The sequence below is a fragment of the Mandrillus leucophaeus genome, unplaced genomic scaffold, assembly GCF_000951045.1.
Source record: "Mandrillus leucophaeus isolate KB7577 unplaced genomic scaffold, Mleu.le_1.0 Scaffold461, whole genome shotgun sequence".
Classification (NCBI taxonomy): Eukaryota; Metazoa; Chordata; class Mammalia; order Primates; family Cercopithecidae; genus Mandrillus; species Mandrillus leucophaeus.
In genome coordinates this window covers 2,309,458-2,327,355 of record NW_012104932.1, presented here as the reverse complement: position 1 = coordinate 2,327,355, position 17,898 = coordinate 2,309,458, and the positions used below count along the sequence as shown (strand labels likewise).

Below are 17,898 nucleotides of genomic sequence, written 5' to 3'. Positions count from 1 at the left end.
CTTTTTTTTTTTTTTTTTGGGAAACGGTAATTTCTCTCAGCCTTTATTTTAACATTCAGCAGTAGATGATGGATGTTTTAAATCACTCTTGATAAGAAGCTATAAGTAGGAGTTATTTTGTTTCACAGATACCTGGCAGGTCAAAAATATACTCAAATTGAATAAATATTCTCAAGTAGGGGAATAGTAAGTCCGAGTAGCTCATGCTGCAGAGAGGAAGTACATCTAAAGCTACAATGAGTGCTCCAGGGAGCCACTCCTACACCATTTCCACAAAAAGCAAAGAAGAGACAACGGCTGGGAGTCATGTGTGTTTATAGCAGCATGATTTATAATCCTTTGGGTATATACCCAGTAATGGGATTGCTGGGTCAAATGGTATTTCTAGTTCTAGATCCTTGAGGAATCGCACACTGTCTTCCACAATGGTTGAACTAGTTTACACTCCCACCAACAGTAGTGTTCCTATTTCTCCACATCCTCTCCAGCACCTGTTGTTTCCCAACTTTTTTTTTGTTTTGTTTTTTTGGTTTTTTTTTTTGAGATGGAGTCTTGCTCTGTTGCCTAGACTGGAGTGCAGTGGTGCAATCTCGGCTCACTGCAAGCTCTGCCTCCCGGGTTCATGCTATTCTCCTGCCTCAACCTCCAGAGTAGCTGGGACTACAGGCGCCTGCCACCACTCCCAGCTAATTTTTTTGTATTGTTAGTAGAGATGGGGTTTCACTGTGTTAGGCAGGATGGTCTCGAACTTCTGACCTTGTGATCCACCCACCTCAGCCTCCCAAAGTGCTGGGATTACAGGCGTGAGCCACCATGCTCAGCCGTTTCCTGACTTTTTGATGATCGCCATTTTAACTGGTGTGAGATGGTATCTCATTGCGGTTTTGATTTGCATTTCTCTGATGGCCAGTAATGATGAGCATTTTTTCATGTGTCAGTTGGCTGCATAAATGTCTTCTTTTGAGAAGTGTCTGTTCATATCCTTCGCCCACTTTTTGATGGGGTTGTTTGATGTTTTCTTGTAGTTTCTTGAAGAATGGAGAACTGACACTTTTCTCATATCTACCATGTAATAAAGACTGTGACTTCTATAAAAGATTCCACCACTACATCTTGAAAATATTAGCAGTAATTTTAAGGGCTTAAAAATACAGTGATCTGTTCACTGAGAAAAAAATTTTTTTTGGTTCTTTAGAGGAAGCCCGTTTGAAATATGAGAAAGAAGAAATGGAAAGGCTTGAAATACAACGAATTGAGAAAGAAAAATGGAATCGACTTGAAGCAAAAGTAAATAAACATTAATAATGTTCTTAATGAGTACTTTAAACTATGGCTATCAGATCTATTGTCATTTAATATCCTTCTCAGTCCATAGCTACCAGTAATATTTAGGCCTACATGAACTTAATCCTACCATAGAATAAGTGACATTGTTATCTAGATTTCACCGACGAGGAAATTGAGGTACGGAGAAATTAAGTATCTAATCAGTAACATAGTCAAGACTTAGATCTAAGCAGGTCTTGCTGAAGAGCCTATGCTTGTAACCTTAAAGCATATGTGAATCTGTTTTATAGACAAGTTAACAGCAAGCAAAATATTCAAATTCTATCTCTCCTTTTTTAGTTTCACTTGTCTGTTTCACTAGAATCTTTTAGATCAGTAATTCTGAAATATTCTGGTCTCAAGACCAAATTCCATTACTATTAAAAACTGAAGACTCCCCCCCCCCCCGCCAAGGAGCATATGTTTATGTGGATTACATCAATCAATATTTTACCATATTAGAAATTAAAACACAAATTTTAAACTGCTTACATTAACAGACATTACATGTTGATAAAAATAAACTTTATTAAACACAAGTAAATACATGAACATTTTTAAAGAAACAACTTTTTTTAAATTGAGGAAATGAATGGCATTGTTTACATTTTAAAAATTTATTTGATATCTGACTTAACAGAAGACGGCTGGATTCTCATATCTATTTCAGTATTCCATCTGTTGCAATGTGTTGTTTTGTATGAAGCATATAAAGAAAATCTGGCCTCACACAGCTACGCAATTGGAAAAAAAGTAATATTGTAATAGCCTTTCTGATAATTGTGGATATTTTTCTTTGATACTATATCAAAACTCTACAAGTCATAGTTTCTTAATGTGGAATATGAAACCATATCAATGAACTATTCATACTCTGTTATTTTAAAACATTGATCTGTCTTACCCTCTGAATAGATCTTGTTTTCATATATGATTTAGCAATTTCATGTGTTGCTTGCTTGAAAAGGTTTGGTTCACTGAATTATTTGCTTCCAAATGTTGATGTAACTTATTATTCATTATCAAAAATCACATACGTTAGTATAATCACCAAACAAATCAGAAGTTTTTTCGTTTTGTTTTGAGACGGAGTCTTGTTCTGTCACCCAGGCTAGAGTGCAATGGCATGATCTCAGCTCACTGCAACCTCCACCTCCCAGGTTCAAGTGATTCTCCTGCCTCAGCCTCCTGAGTAGCAGAGATTACAGGTGCTCACCACTGCGACTGGCTAATTTTTGTATTTATAGTAGAGACAGGGCCAGGCTGGTCTCGAACTCCTGACCTTGTGATCCATACACCCCTGCCTCCCAAAGTGCTGAGATTACAGATGTGAGCTGCCATGCCAGGCCCAAACCAGAAGTTTTTAAAGATTGGAATACTTTTAAGCTTACAGTGATAGATACAAGTTTTCTAAAATTTGAATTTTTGCCTGAAAGCTTGAATTTTATCATTGGCAATACATATTTTGAGTTGTATCCTTGAAGTAACACACTCCAATGATTCATTTTTGAGAGAATGTCTGCCAAAATAGTCAAATAATTGCACAAGTGGCATTTCTCGAGACAGTATTGTCATTTGTTATGCAACAGAAGAGCTTTGTGCTTACTTCCCATTTTATCCAGCAGGATATTAAAAAGACATGTACTTAGGGTTGAGGTTTAATACAACTAATAATTTTTCACCTCTTCATCAGGGCATTCTTTTTTTTTAATTTTCTTTTTTTAAATGTGATTCAGACTCTTGCCCTGTCGTCCATGCTGGAGTGCAGTTGTGCGATCTTGGCTTAGTGGAACCTCTGCCTCCAGGGTCAAGCAATTCTCCCGCCTCCGCCTCCCGAGTAGCTGGGCTTCCAGGCACACGCCACCATACCTGGCTAATTTTTGTATTTTTGGTCGAGACGGGTTTTCACCATGTTGGCTGGTCTCGAACTCCTGACCTCGTGATCTGTGTGCCTCGGCCTCCCAAAGTGCTGGGATTACAGTTGTGAGTCACTGTGCCCGTCCATCCGGGCATTCTTTTGTGAAGCTGGTTCCTTCCCCTCACCTCTCCCCACAGAAATAGTGCAGTTTGGGGTCACTGTCTGATTTGTGCTAAGACATCAGCACTTTCACACCATCTTGCACAATCAGTGCAAATAGGTACACGATGAAAAAGTCAGATAATGTTAATATTATTATGGAAATAGATTTGACCTCACAGATCCCAACTTCTAGAGCCACCAAGAGTCTGTAGATCACACTTTGTAAGCCACTGTTTCAGATGAAACCTTTTGGAGATATCAGTTACATTCAAACTAATTTTAATATTCATTTTGGAACTACAGTTATATATTTAGCCACATGTTTTAGATGCTAATTGTGAAACAAAAAGCTAAAATTAAAGAGCAGATCAATGTATCTGTCCTTGTGCAACAGGATCTAGAAAGGAGAAATGAAGAACTTGAAGAACTTTATTTATTAGAGAGGTGTTTTCCTGAAGCAGAGAAATTGAAACAGGAGACTAGAAGGCTTTCTCAGGTAAGACTGATTTCTCTTTTTTAGCTAATACTTTTGTCACCACAAGAGGGAGTTGTAGTCCAATTTTGATGCCAAGAAACTAAATTTATCTGTTTTAAAAAACCCTCTCATCTGACAAATTGATTGCTTATGGCAAAGTAAAGTAACATAACATTGTAGAAAGCTATTTGTCAGTAATAACGTCCTTGAAATGTTTATATTCTTTGACCCTGACTCAATTGTTGGGAATGTATACTAGGGAAATTATGCTAAATTAAAACGTAAAAGCTTTGTGCTTAAGGCAGCCTAGTCTTGCTCACAACAGCATAACTTTGGAAATAATGTAGGTGAATATCAGAAGAAAAATGAAAAACTATTATTTGGCTAAGGATTGTGGTATAATCTTAAGTGAAAAATTCTAAGTACAGTACAATATGATTACATATGTGAAATTTGCATAAACCACAAAATGAATGGAAGGCCTTGTACTAAAATGCCAGTGGCAACTAGACATTAGTAATAACTTGGGAAGTAGAAATTAGCCCAAGTGTTGGCCTTTGCAAATAAGCAGCTCTATGATTAGAGAGGAAAACTAAGCAAAACAAAAACTACTTATAAATAATGCTTTAAAAATAAAAATCTGAAAGTAATTAGTGCTTCTATGCATCTGAATGTTAAGGATTAGAAATTACTTGGATAAATAAGAATTTGGTTATTTTGGAGCTCTCTCAAGTTAATGGTTAAAGCCATCATGTTTTTATCTAAGTTGGTTAAACTAGGTTATAAGAATATACTTCAAAAAAGAAGTTATTTAATCTTTGGTTGAATCTTCATCAATGTGAACCTTTAAACATTTTTATTCCACAGTGGAAACACTACATTCAATGTGATGGGAGTCCTGATCCTTCAATAGCCCAAGAAATGAACACGTTTATTAGTTTGTGGAAAGAGAAAACAAATGAGACTTTTGAGGAAGTGATTGAGAAGAGTAAAGTAGTGCTAAATGTAGGTGTTTTATGTATTTTCCTATAAACTGGCTATTACAGATAGTCTGATATTAACTCAAAAATAAATTAATAGATTACTTGCCAAATAATAACACTACTGCTTCTGAACCTTTAGCAAAAGAAGTAATTGGTCAGCTTTTTCATTTTCTTTTTACAAGTCCTAAGAATTCCTTGCCACATTAGCTAAGGTCACCATATCATAACACATTATTTGTCTGTCTAATCAAGAAAAAAAATCAAGTTGCATGCATTCATGTAGATAACACAGGTGGGGGTAGTGGGTAATTTTATCCTCAGTTGGAATATCCACTGTTCAGTAATTTAATACCCATGATTTTTAATGTTTACTTAGTGCAACCTCTGCCTCCTGGGTTCAAGCAGTTCTCATGCCTCAGTCTCCCGATAGTTGGGATTACAGTCATGTGCCACCACACCCAGCTAATTTTTGTATTCTTAGTAGAGATGAGGTTTCACCATGTTGGCCAGGATGGTCTCAAACTCCTGACATCAAATGATCCACCCACCTTGGCCTCCCAAAGTGCTAGGATTACAGGCATAAGCCACTGCACCTGGCCGAGAATTTTTAATCAGGAGTGAATCAAAAGTTGGATTGGAAAAATTTACCAGAAGACAGCGCAGAGACGAAGAGATAGAAAATATGAAAGAGCAGTTGACAGGCATGTATGATAGAGTAAGAAGGGCTAAAAATATATGGAAAAGAAGGGATATGGAAGAATGGAAGAGAGATAATATTCAAAGAGATAATGGCTGAAAAATTTCCAGAATTGATGAAAGATGTGAATCCTCACATTCAAGAAACTCGACAAATTCTAAGTAAAAAGAAAAACTAATGTTTATACTTTTAACACTTCTGACACCAAATGTATGTGGGGTTTTCTCACACCAACCAATTATCCAACTCTCCAGATACCTGCTAAGTGTCCTTCGATCAGTGCTGGTACTGAGTACTTAGAGCTAGTGCAGACCCCAGTCCCACAAAACTGCCTCTTCCTTCACTTCCAGTCACAAGTCCCAGCTTGTCACCTGTACTTCTGATCAGCCTGTTATAAATCAGCCACAAGCCATTGGTCAGGTTATTTGCTATAATGGCTCACAAAACTCAGGGAAACATTTACTCGCCTCTACTGGTTTATTATAAAGGATATTACAGAGGATACAAGTGAACAACTAGATGAAGAAATACAAGGGGTGAGGTCCATAGGGAGGAATGTAGAGCGTCCATGCCCTCTTGGGGCACACCACCCTTCCAGCACTTCAATGTGTTCACCAACCAGAAAGTTCTCTGAACCTCGTGTTTGAGTTTTTTATGGAAACCTCATTTATGTAGGCATGATGGATTAAATCATTTGCCACTGGCGTTTCAGTTCATCTTCATCCCCTCTCCCCATCCTGGAGGCCAGGGAGTGGGGCTGCAGGCTTCAGCCCTCTAATCTCATGGTTGGTCCCTCTGGCAGTCAGCCCCCATCTTCTAAGACTCATCATACTAGCATAAACTCAGATAAGGTTGAAAAGGGCTTATTATAAATAACAAAAGCTGTTTCTCTCATTCCTATCCCTCAAGAAATTCTAAGAAGCTTACACCAGGAACAAGGGGCAGAGACCAAATACTTACTTCTTTTTATGTCATATCAAGTTAGGATAAATAAAATCACACTTAACACACTTACATGATAATAGAAACTAGAAAGAATTCACTACTCTTATTCCTGTTATTATCCTTTAGTGCTTTTTTGGTCTAGCTCCTCATAGTTTTATGCTTCCTGTCATTGCTGCTGTAGTTTAACTTCTTCATGTTGTCATAAGAGAGTATAACTGTAGACTCTTTTAAGCTCATACCATGCATTGCATGATTTAATCTGAACAACAAAGTTATGAGAGTCCTTTAACAAAGAAAGAAACATAGATTGTGATTTGCTTACAGTCCACTATGAGACCTTAGATGGACCTTACTCTGACTTTCCAAAGGCCCAAGGAGTCTCCCATACAGTCTGAGCTATTTAAATGCCAGTGGATTAATCATACAGTGTTCTTGCTACTACACATCCTCTTTACCAGAGAAGCTGCCATGGCATAATGTCAGCTTAGGAATCTGGTACTTTGCAATTAGCAGGGAGGTAGTGGGCAGTAGTACTAGAGTTCACCAGTGATGAGCTGCAAGGGACATCTTCCTGTTACAAGAATGAGGAGTCAGAAGTGGAAGTAATAAAGGGCAAAAAAGTTGAGAAAAGGATAAGTTCAATAACACGGGAGACAGAAGAGGGAGTAATCACAGCAATAGGAAATGAAAGCAGAAAGCTGCAGAACAAGTGGACTTGGATAGCAGTAACAGAAGGAAATGGCCCCATAGTAAACACCGATTTCCAAATTTTCAAATTTATTTAATAAACTCTTATGTAGTACTTAATCTATGCCAAGCTTTGGAAATACTAGCTTTCTGAGTTCTCATGATAACACTAGAAGATAGGTACTATAAACCCCATTTTTTCCAGTGAGAAAGTTAAGGCACAGAGATGTTAAATAACTTGCCCAAGACCACACTGCTAGTTGAGAGGTGGCCAGGATTGAAGCCTAGCATTCTTGCTTGAGTCCATACTACCCTACACTACGATGCTGCCTGTCTTAATTCAGAAAATTTATGTGTATTATCTGTGTCAGTGTTCAAAATTTAATTCTGCCACTTACTAGTTGTTCCTTCATCACACTGTGCCTCAGTTTCGTCATCTATAAAATATATACCATAACAATATCTACCTCATAGAATTATAATGAAGACTAAATGCATTAAAACATATACAATATTTAGAACAGTTCCTGGTGCATAGTAAGCATTCAGTAAAAATGGTAGTAGTTCTATTCCACCTCCTTCTCCTCATCGTTGTTATATTATTGTTGTTTTTTTCTATTGTCTCTCAGTCTTAGATAATGACAAGTTGCCACTCATTTATTAACTTGCTAATGAAAACTCTGTCACACATAGTTAACTGGTAGGTCCGAGGGTTTAATTAGATTCAGAGCCACCATTTTCAGCAAGAAGGCATCATAGGTTATGTTGTGTTCTTCATACTGCATCCTATCAGAAGCCATATGATGTTCCATTATTAATTTAATGATGCGAATTTGATCACATGGTTAAGGTGTTTGCCATTAAATCTCCACATTGCAAAGTACATTTTCCCCAATCTGAGGTCAGATACTTTGGCACTGGGAGAATTATGTATTCCTCAACAGCTTTTCACCTAATCATTTAGATAGTCATTGAGGATCTTTATCTGAAGCAGTTATTACACTGGGGATTGAAAAATGGTGATTTGCTAACTGATAATTGCATCCACATTAGATAGATGGCATTCTTCTGTAAAGAACTGTTCTTTCTTCACCCCCCCTTCCCCTTTCATTTCTGAACGTCTAATACTATATACTCATGGATTTTTATTTATTCAGTGTGTTATAATTAATTTTAAGGGAGTTTGGGAGGAAATTTTTGTTTATGATCTTAAATTACAGAATAAATACTGGAAAGGATTTCTATATGTTTTGCTAAGGATGTGTTCTTCAATTCAAAAGGGATAGAACATTCCCTTTTTCACTTGTCCTTGACTATTTCTCTGAGAATTAATGCAAATATTATTTTACTTTACAGTTAATTGAGAAATTGAAATTTATTTTATTGGAAACTCCACCATGTGATTTGCAAGATAAAAATATAATACAGTACCAAGAATCAATTCTACAACTGCAGGAGCTCCTTCATCTTAAATTCAATGTAGCCACAGAAATACTTCTCAGAGTAAGTGTGATATTTTGCTTATATATTAAGTTTTATAAGAGCTAACATTTTATGTTATATATAAAATAATTCAGTATTTTTTAAACTGAAAAATCAAGAGTTTATGGAAAAGTTAGTAGAATAATTTAAAGTACATATATTTATTCAGATTTAATAACTGATATTTTATTTTTAAATGTAGTTTGTTTTGTTTTGGTTTGATTTGGTTTTTTTTTTTACAGATAGTAAATATGGAATCTCCCTGTGTTACCCAGGCTGGTCTCAAACTTCTGGACTCAAACAGTCTTTCTTCCTTGACCTCCCAAAGTACTGGGATTACATGTGTGAGCCACTGCTCCCCCCAGACATTTTATTTTTGAAGAAATAGAATATTATTTCTATTTGCCATTAAAAGTAATGGCAAAAACCACAATTACTTTTGCACTCACCTTATATTATTATTTTTATTCTTAGGATAATAATATGTAAGGATAGGATAAGAGACCTCATCCTAATATATATATATATATATATATATATATATATATAAGCCAGGCATGGTTTGCCTGTGGTCCCAGCTACTTGGGAGCCTGAGGTGAGACCATCGCTTGAGCCCAGGAGGTCAAGGCTGCAGCGAACCATGATCGTGCCACTGCACTTCAACTTTGGCAACAGAGGCAGACTCTGTCTCAAATAATAATAATAATAAATAAAAGAGGAAGAAGAAGAGGAGGAGGAGGAGGAGGATTAGAAAAAATACTATAATGTTATATTTCAATTTGAAATATCAGCATGAACCAGATTTCTTTTTATTCCATAAATAGGATTTGGGATTTCAGTTCTGGGGCAGGAAAAGTGAAAGATGAGGCTGGATTGTCTTCCTGTGCTAGAAGGCAAGCAAACGCTCAGAGACTAATGACATTGTATGAAAGAGATGCCGTTAGCTAAGAGGCTAGCTTACAAGTCCCACTGATCAACTTTGGAATAATTTGAATATCAGAATAATGATTATAATCAATTATAAAAAATTGAATATATAAAAATTTTTGAGTTTATAGTGATACTTCAGAAACAAAGGGGAAGGTGGAGTGAAGAAAGAACAGTTATTTACAGTAGAATGCCATCTATCTAATGTGGATGCAGTGATCAGTTAGGAAATCACCATTTTTCAATCCCCAGTGTAGTAACTGCTTCACATAAGGATCCTCAATGGCTACCTAAGTGATTAGGTGAAAAGTTGTGGAGGAATACATAATTCTCCTAGTGCCAAAGTATTTGACCTCAGATTGGGGAAAATGTACTTTGCAATGGGTAGATTTGGTGGTCAGCACCTTAACCAAGCAATCAAGTTCATATCATTAATAGTGGAACATCGTATGTCTTCTGATAGGATGCAGCATGAAGAATACAGCATAACCTATGATGCCTCCTTCCTAAAAGTGGTGGACCTGAATCCAGTTAAACCCCTAGACCTTCCAGTGTACAAAAATAAAGAGGATAGAGGAGCAAGTTAAACAATGCCATGAGGAAACAATAATAGAAATCCACAATGTGGGACAATTCTACAAGATAACTGTCCTGAACACTTCAAAAAGTTACAGTTACAGAAAACAAAAAGTGTGCAAGAATAATCACACTTAAAAAATTAATAATAAATGTAGTCTTCAACATTTTAAAGTTTTACGTTCTAGCAAGCGCATATTGACTTATTCAAATCCTTTATGACAGCTGATTTCTTGAGCAATAGGCATCAAACTATGTTAGTTTTTATTTAAAAATTTTTAAGAACATACTTGAATTTTATGGTTAATATTGGATATTAAGTATTAGACTAGTGAAAACATGACTCATCTGGATTTTATAAGCTGGATATTTTGCTTTCTAAACTTGATGTGTTCCGAGATAGGTTAACTTTGCAGTAGAATAGTCTACATTTTAATAAGATACAGATAAATCAGCATGTGTATAGTTAAAATGAAAAGTCATGATTCTGATGTTATGACTGAGAAAGGTAACATAATATTAATCCACAGGTGCTACCCGGAAATATAGAAGTAACTTTATTTTTTACTTTTCTGAGACCCAGTCTCGCTCTGTCACCCAGGCTAGAGTGCACGGTGCAATCATGTCTCACTGCAGCCTCAACCTCCCAGACTCAAGCAATCCTTCCACCTAGCATCCTCCCAGCTCCCAAGTAGCTGGGACTACAGGCGCACACCACCACACCCAGCTAATTTTTTGTAGAGATGAGGGGTCTCATTATGTTACCCAGGCTGTTCTTGAACTCCTGGACTCAAATGATCCTTACAACTTGGCCTACCAAAGTGCTCAGATTACAGGTATGAGCCACCTCACCCAACCTAAGAGCTACTTTAATTCTTAGACACCTTAGGAGAAACTGAATGGAAAAAGGAGATGCATGTTTAAGTAAGTAAATACATTTGCATCCTTTAGAGAATTTTTTAAAACAATCCTTTGTCATGTTGATTGAACCTGATTTTTACCCAAGTTACTCTTTTAGGTGGTTAATAAAGGGAATCCAACACGTAAGTGATAAAGTAACTTATCTAAGTTGTATTATTTATGAGGCCTGTGGCCCTTTGTAATGTTTTCTTTTTCTCTTTACAGCAAGCTAGTACTTTGGCAGATCTGGACAGTGGAAATATGGAAAAAGTCATTAAAGATGAAAATGTTACTCTATATGTGTGGGCAAACCTCAAGAAGAATCCAAGGTACCCTTGTGGATAATACTTTCCCTGTAGGTGGAAAGACATTGAACCACATCATGATTGCCAGACAGATGCCTACTGCATAGCAGCATTGTGTGTTTGGAAAAGCCCATTTTAGGAAATTAGCCCACTGAAGGTTGAATCACGAACCTGCCATTTACTTATGCAAGTTACTTAACTATGTTGAGCTTCAGTATATCATCAGTAAAATGATGATTATGTCCCTTAATAGGATTGGATTGAAGATTAAACATTAGTGCATGTAAAAGTTATAGCATAGTGTTTATTACAAATATATACTCATTAAATACCAGGTCTTCCTCTTCTCTTTAACCACTTAACCCCTCTACCCTCCAAAAAAGTAGAAGTGGTAGGTGCTTTCTTTTTCTTTTCTTTTCCTTTTTTTTTTTTTTTTGAGACAGAGTCTCGCTCTGTCATCCAGGCTGGAATGCAGTGGTGTGATCTCGGCTCACTACAACCTCCACCTCCTGGGTTCAAGCGATTCTTTGTGCCTGAGCCTCCTGAGTAACTGGGATTACAGGCGCACACCACCACACCTGGCTAATTTTTTTTTCTATTTTTAGTAGAGACAGGATTTCACCATGTTGGCCAGGCTGGTCTCAAACTCCTGACCTCAAGTGATCAGCCTGCCTTGGCCTCCAAAAAGTGCTGGGATTACAGGCGTCAGCCACTGCACCTGGCTGATAGGTACTTTCTACATGGCAATCTGGATTTTTTTTTTTTTTTATGAATCTTTGTGAACTGTTAAAAATAATAGATTTTCATATGTGTATTTCTTGGACATTTAAGTGCTGTTTCCCCAATAGTTTCAACAAAGAAACATCTCTGAGAAATGACAGTGATGATGGCAAATTCACGACCACTTGGTTGCTGCTTGATCTTTAAACATTTTAAGTTACTTGCATTAGTATAGCAGTGAGTTTTAGAGAAAAATAACTAGAATAAAAATTAGGAGGCCTAGGTGTGGATCCTACCTCTGAAAAGACTAGCCATGTGACATTTAAAAAAAAAAAAAATTGGACTTTATTTTTGATGTTTAGTAAAAGGGAAGAACAAAATATTTCCCAAGTTCTTTCTATTTGTTATGAAAAAAAAAAAAAAAAACTCTTCGGTTCACATCTAATCAGGGACAATATAGTAACCTCTCTTATTGTAAAATATGTCAAGTACAGAAAAGTGAAGGAAATTAATCTGTATAATTTTAAATGAATAAAAATAAAATGAATAGCTTTGTACTCACTACCCAAGTTTAAGAAGAGAATTAGTTGGTGTCTTTTACGAGATAAGGAATAGTGCAGGCAGAACAAGTTTCATTTGGATGACGATTGGAGTGGGGGTTGTAAGGATGATGAGTTCAGTGCTGAACTGGCTGAGTTTGAAGTACTTATAAGATACCAGAGTGCAACTGGCTGAAGGCATGGAGAGAAATCTGAGGTGTAGTATATTTTGAGGAGTCATCAGCATGTAGACCAATGGTTCTTCACTTTTTGGGAGTCATAGATTCTTCTGAATGTCAGGTAATTACAGATGCTTGCACTTGTGGAAGGGCATTTTTGGACCTCTTAAAGTCCATTCAGAGATGCGTCATACCCCTACCCAACCCTAGGAAAAATAAAGCTCATATTAAAAACTTCTGATAGTACAGATAGTAATTGAGGCCACAGAAGTAACAATACCCAGAGAGTGTGTGTTGAGGGAGAGGAGAAAGAGGGCTTAGGATGGAGCACTGAGTAATATCAACATCGAAGGGATGGTCAGGAAGAAGGCCGTTTAGAGGAGACAGAAAGAACTGCCAGAGATGGAGAAGACTGTGGGGTTATGGATCCCAATAAACTGTTTTGAGAAGGATAGCATCAGCAAACTGGGTCCAAATGCTGCAAAGAAAGCACATGTGATCAGACTAAAAATTGGAGCAAAATTAAAGTGAAGAGAAATACTGCTTAGTTATAAATTTGACGCAGATCTAGAGTTTCCTAGGGTCTCATCTTTTTTGTTGTAATTAATTATTAACAGGCACCGAAGTGTCAGATTCTCTGAAACACAAATTGGATTTGAGATTCCAAGGATATTAGCAACAAGTGACATTGCTGTACGACTCCTGCATTCTCACTATGATCATGTTTCTGCACTGCACCCTGTTTCAACACCATCAAAAGAACACACTTCCTCAGTAACTGAGCTTGTCAAAGATGATGTTGAGAATGTAGAAAAAGCAATCAGCAAAGAGGTCGAAGAAGAGTCCAAACAACAAGAAAAACAGTCTCACTTAATTCAGGAGGAAAAATTAAAAGTTGAGGAGGAACAAGATGATATTGAAGTGAAAATGGTAGGACACATTTAAATATACACATTTTTTTTTCTTCATGCAACACGTGTTATTAGATTCCCTTAAAGTATTCTCAAGATTTTTCCTAAACAAATAGAAATTGTCTGGGAGCCACTTTCTTGCCAGTGCCTCAATTTTTAATGTGTGTCTTTTTCTTGTCTTCCATTAATAGTCAATTAATAGTTGAGCCACTAGCTTCAACATCCTAAAGTTCAGCACAGGGAGCCTTGCTCTGTCGCCCAGGCTGGAGTGCAGTGGCCGGATCTCAGCTCACTGCAAGCTCCGCCTCCCGGGTTTACGCCATTCTCCTGCCTCAGCCTCCCGAGTAGCTGGGACTACAGGCGCCGGACACCTCGCCCGGCTAGTTTTTTGTATTTTTTAGTAGAGACGGGGTTTCACCGTGTTAGCCAGGATGGTCTCGATCTCCTGACCTCGTGATCCGCCCGTCTCGGCCTCCCAAAGTGCTGGGATTACAGGCTTGAGCCACTGCGCCCGGCCGCTCATTTTTATATTAGGTGCACAACCGGGCAGCTTTGATGCCATTTAATTTTTGTGTGTTTATTATATATTTCAAACTCACTCAAGGGAACTTGCCATTAAATGGAAACTTAAGTAAATAATCTTATATTACCCTGTTACTTCCTCAGTTTTTGGTTTTATAAGAAAGAATTTTATAAAGTAAAAATTTATTTTCTTAAAATATCACTCTTCTCTGAAACATTGACATCTTTAGATATAGCTTTTGACCAATTTAATAATCATATTCCTTTAGTTAGCTTCTGCTCTTTTTTCTGTTGGCAAGATTGTCAAGCTTATTTATGTTAGAAAAAATGTCTCTTAAGAATTTAGTAATACTTTCTCAGAGCCAAGCAGATTCTTTAATAGCCTATTTGCATGTTATGAGGGACCAAAAAATCTCAAGTTTTCTGACAAGTGCTTAAGACATGAAATGTATTAGTTTATTGATTTATTTTCTTTAAACACGGGAGAGGATTAAGGATTAGATTGAATACAAATTTAAAATCAGAATAGGAATTATTAGATACTCTAAGAACACCTTTAATTTAAAATATTAAAGAACAGCTTTAAAGAACACCTAAAATATTAAAGAACACCTTTAATTTAAAACACCTTAATTTAAAATATTATATTGGTATCAAAAATTATAGACTGGGCATGGTGGCTCAAACCTGTAATCCCAGAACTTTGAGGTCAGGAGTTCGAGACCAGCCTGGCCAACATGGTGAAACCCTGTGTCTACTAAAAATACAGAAAATTAGCTGGGTGTGGTGGTGTACACTTGTAATCCCACCTATTTGGGAGGCTGAGACAGGATAATAGCTTGAACCTGGGAGGCGGAGGTTGCAGTGAGCTGAGATCGTGCTATTGCACTCCAACCTGGGTGACAGAGTGAGACTTCATCTCAAAGAAAAATAATAATAATAATAAAGACTGTAGCAATGTAGAAAAATGGATATGACATAATGCTAAGTGTAAAAAAATTGTATTTAGACTCTAATGACAAGCACGTGAAAAATTTAAAGGCATAAGGAAATGAGAACCCAGAAATCTCTGCATACCTGATATTTTAGAGAGGTGGGAAATGAGTGATTTATTCCTCTTTAAAAATTTGTCATTTTTGTTTAAATGTTTTTTGGGCAATAAGATCGTTTTTAAAATAAAAATTTCATTTGAACTCTCAGTGTAGAAGCTTTACTAGAGACAGTAGTATTTCTAGTTCTCTTCCCTTTCCTGGAATATGGAAGGATTATACTCCTCTCCCCGTTGAAGCTAGGCATGACCATGTGACTTACTTTAGCTAATGAGATGTGATTAGATTTGACAAACTCATTTATTTCCAAGGGGGAAAAAAAGAATGGGTAAATAGGTCTTGTAAATAGGTAATAGGTAACATTGTTTCAATATGGAGTAAAATAAAGTAAAATAAAATAAACCCCAGTAACGTTAAATAAAATTTGGGAGGATTTGTGATTTTAAATTCCTGAAAACAAAGAACCTGTCAGTGTTTTACATGAGAATTTCATATTATTGATTTTAAAACTGTGATATAATAATTTGAAACCATATAATTTGAACTATTGCATTTACACGGCTAAAGCAATTTTTTCTTATGCATCTATCTCAAAGTGGCCTCATATGGTAATAATTCATTATAGTTCTCTTAATTTTGGCAGTAGTTTTATTTTATTTTTTTATTTCAAAAGGTTTTTGGGGAACAGGTGGCATTTGGTTACATGGATAAGTTCTTTAGTGGTGATTTCCAAGATTTTGGTGCACCCATTACCCGAGCAGTGGATACTGTACCCATTGTGTAGCCTTTTATCCCTCATCACTCCCCCACCCTTCCCTTGAGTCCCCAAAATCCATTGTATCATTCTTACGCATTTGTATCCTCATAGCTTAGCTCCCACTTGTGAGAACGTGTGATGTTTGGTTTTCTACTCCTGGGTTACTTCACTTAGAATAATGGTCTCCAATTCCATCCAGGTTGCTGCAAATGCCATTATTTCGTTCTTTTTTATGGCTGAGTGGTGTTCCGTGGTACATATATACCTCATTTTCTTTATCCACTTGTTGATTGCTGGGCATTTGGGCTGGTTCCATATTTTTGCAATTGCAAATTGTGCTGCTATAAACATGCATGTGTAAGTGTCCTTTTCATATGACTTATTTTCCTCTGGGCAGATACCCAGTACTGGGACTGCTGGATCAAACGATAGAACTACTTTTAGTTCTTTCAGGAATGTATTAGTTTACATTCCCACCATCAGTGTAAAAGTATTCTCTTTTCACCACATCCACTCAAATATCTATTTTTTTAAATTTTTAAATTGTGGCTTTTTTTTTTTTTTTTTTTTTGAGACAGAGTCTCGCTCTGTCACTCAGGCTGGAGTGCAGTGGCATGATCTCAGCTCACTGTAACCTCCACCTCCTGGGTTCAAGCAATTCTCTTGCCTCAGACTCCTGAGTAGCTGGGATTATAGGCACGTGCCACCACACCTGGCTAATTTTTTGTAGTTTTAGTAGATACAGGGTTTCACCATGTTAGCCAGGATGGTCTTGCTCTCCTGACTTCATGGTCCATCTGCCATGGCCTCCCAAAGTGCTGGGATAACAGGCATGAGCCGCCACATCGTGCCTATTATGGCCATGTTTGCAGGAGTGAGGTAGTATCATATTGTGGTTTTGATTTGAATTTCCTTAATAATTAGTAATGTTGAGCATTTTTTCTTATGTTTCAGGATCATTTGTATATCTTCTTTTGAGAATTGTCTATTCATGTCCTTAGCCCATTTTTTGATGGGATTATTATTTTCTTGCTGATTTGAGTTCTTATAGATTCTGGATATTCTGCATCTGATCATCTTTGTCAGATGCATAGTTTGTGAAGATTTTCTCCCACTCTGTGGGTTGTCTGTTTACTCTGCTGATTATTTCTTTTGCTATGCATAAACTTTTTCGTTTAATTAGTTACCATATATTTATCATTGTTGTCTTATTTGCTTTTGGGCTATTGTTCACGAAGTCTTTGCCTAAGCCAGTGTCTAGAAGGGTTGTTCCAATGTTATTTTCTAGAATTTTTATGGTTTCAGGTCTTAGATTTAAGTATTTGATTCATTTTGAGTTGATTTTTGTATAAGATGAGAGATGAGGATTCAGTTTCATTTTTCTACACATGGCTTGCCCATTATCCCAGCACCATTTGTTGAATCAGGTGTCCTTTCCCCCACTTTGTTTTTGTTTGCTTTGTCAAAGATCAGTTGACTGTAAGTATTTGCCTTTATTTCCAGGTTCTGTATTCTGTTCCATTGGTCTATGTGCCTATTTTTATACCAATACCATGCTGTTTTGGTGACTATAGCTTAGTAGTATAGTTTGAAGTCAGGTAATGTAATGCCTCTAGATTTGTTCTTTTTGCTTAGTCTTGGTTTGGCTATGTGGGCTCTTTTTTGGTTTCATATGAATTTTAGGATTTTTTTTCCTAGTTCTGTGAAGAATGATAATAGTATTTTGATGGGAATTGCATTGAATTTGTGGATTGCTTTTGGCAGTATGGTCATTTTCACAATATGATTCTACCCGTCCATGAGCATGGCGTGTATTTCCATTTGTTTGTGTTATCTATGATTTCTTTTGGCAGTGTTTTGTAGTTTTCCTTGTAGAGGTCTTTCACCTCCTTGGTTAG

At 36.8% G+C, this 17,898-nt stretch overlaps 1 protein-coding gene across 4 annotated transcripts in view; it reads left to right on the top strand.

The window, feature by feature from the left end:
- CASC1 (cancer susceptibility candidate 1) overlaps positions 1 to 17,898 on the top strand; it is a 101,874-nt gene that overhangs the window by 30,578 nt on the left and 53,398 nt on the right. For 3 of the 4 annotated variants that reach the window (XM_011994789.1, XM_011994790.1, XM_011994788.1), the window contains 6 exons: positions 1,196 to 1,287; positions 3,741 to 3,842; positions 4,689 to 4,826; positions 8,490 to 8,636; positions 11,244 to 11,347; positions 13,379 to 13,691. In XM_011994789.1, the coding sequence (XP_011850179.1) occupies positions 1,196 to 1,287; positions 3,741 to 3,842; positions 4,689 to 4,826; positions 8,490 to 8,636; positions 11,244 to 11,347; positions 13,379 to 13,691 (896 nt within the window). The remainder of the gene's footprint in view (positions 1 to 1,195; positions 1,288 to 3,740; positions 3,843 to 4,688; positions 4,827 to 8,489; positions 8,637 to 11,243; positions 11,348 to 13,378; positions 13,692 to 17,898) is intronic. The other variant, XM_011994791.1, reaches the window with a different exon arrangement.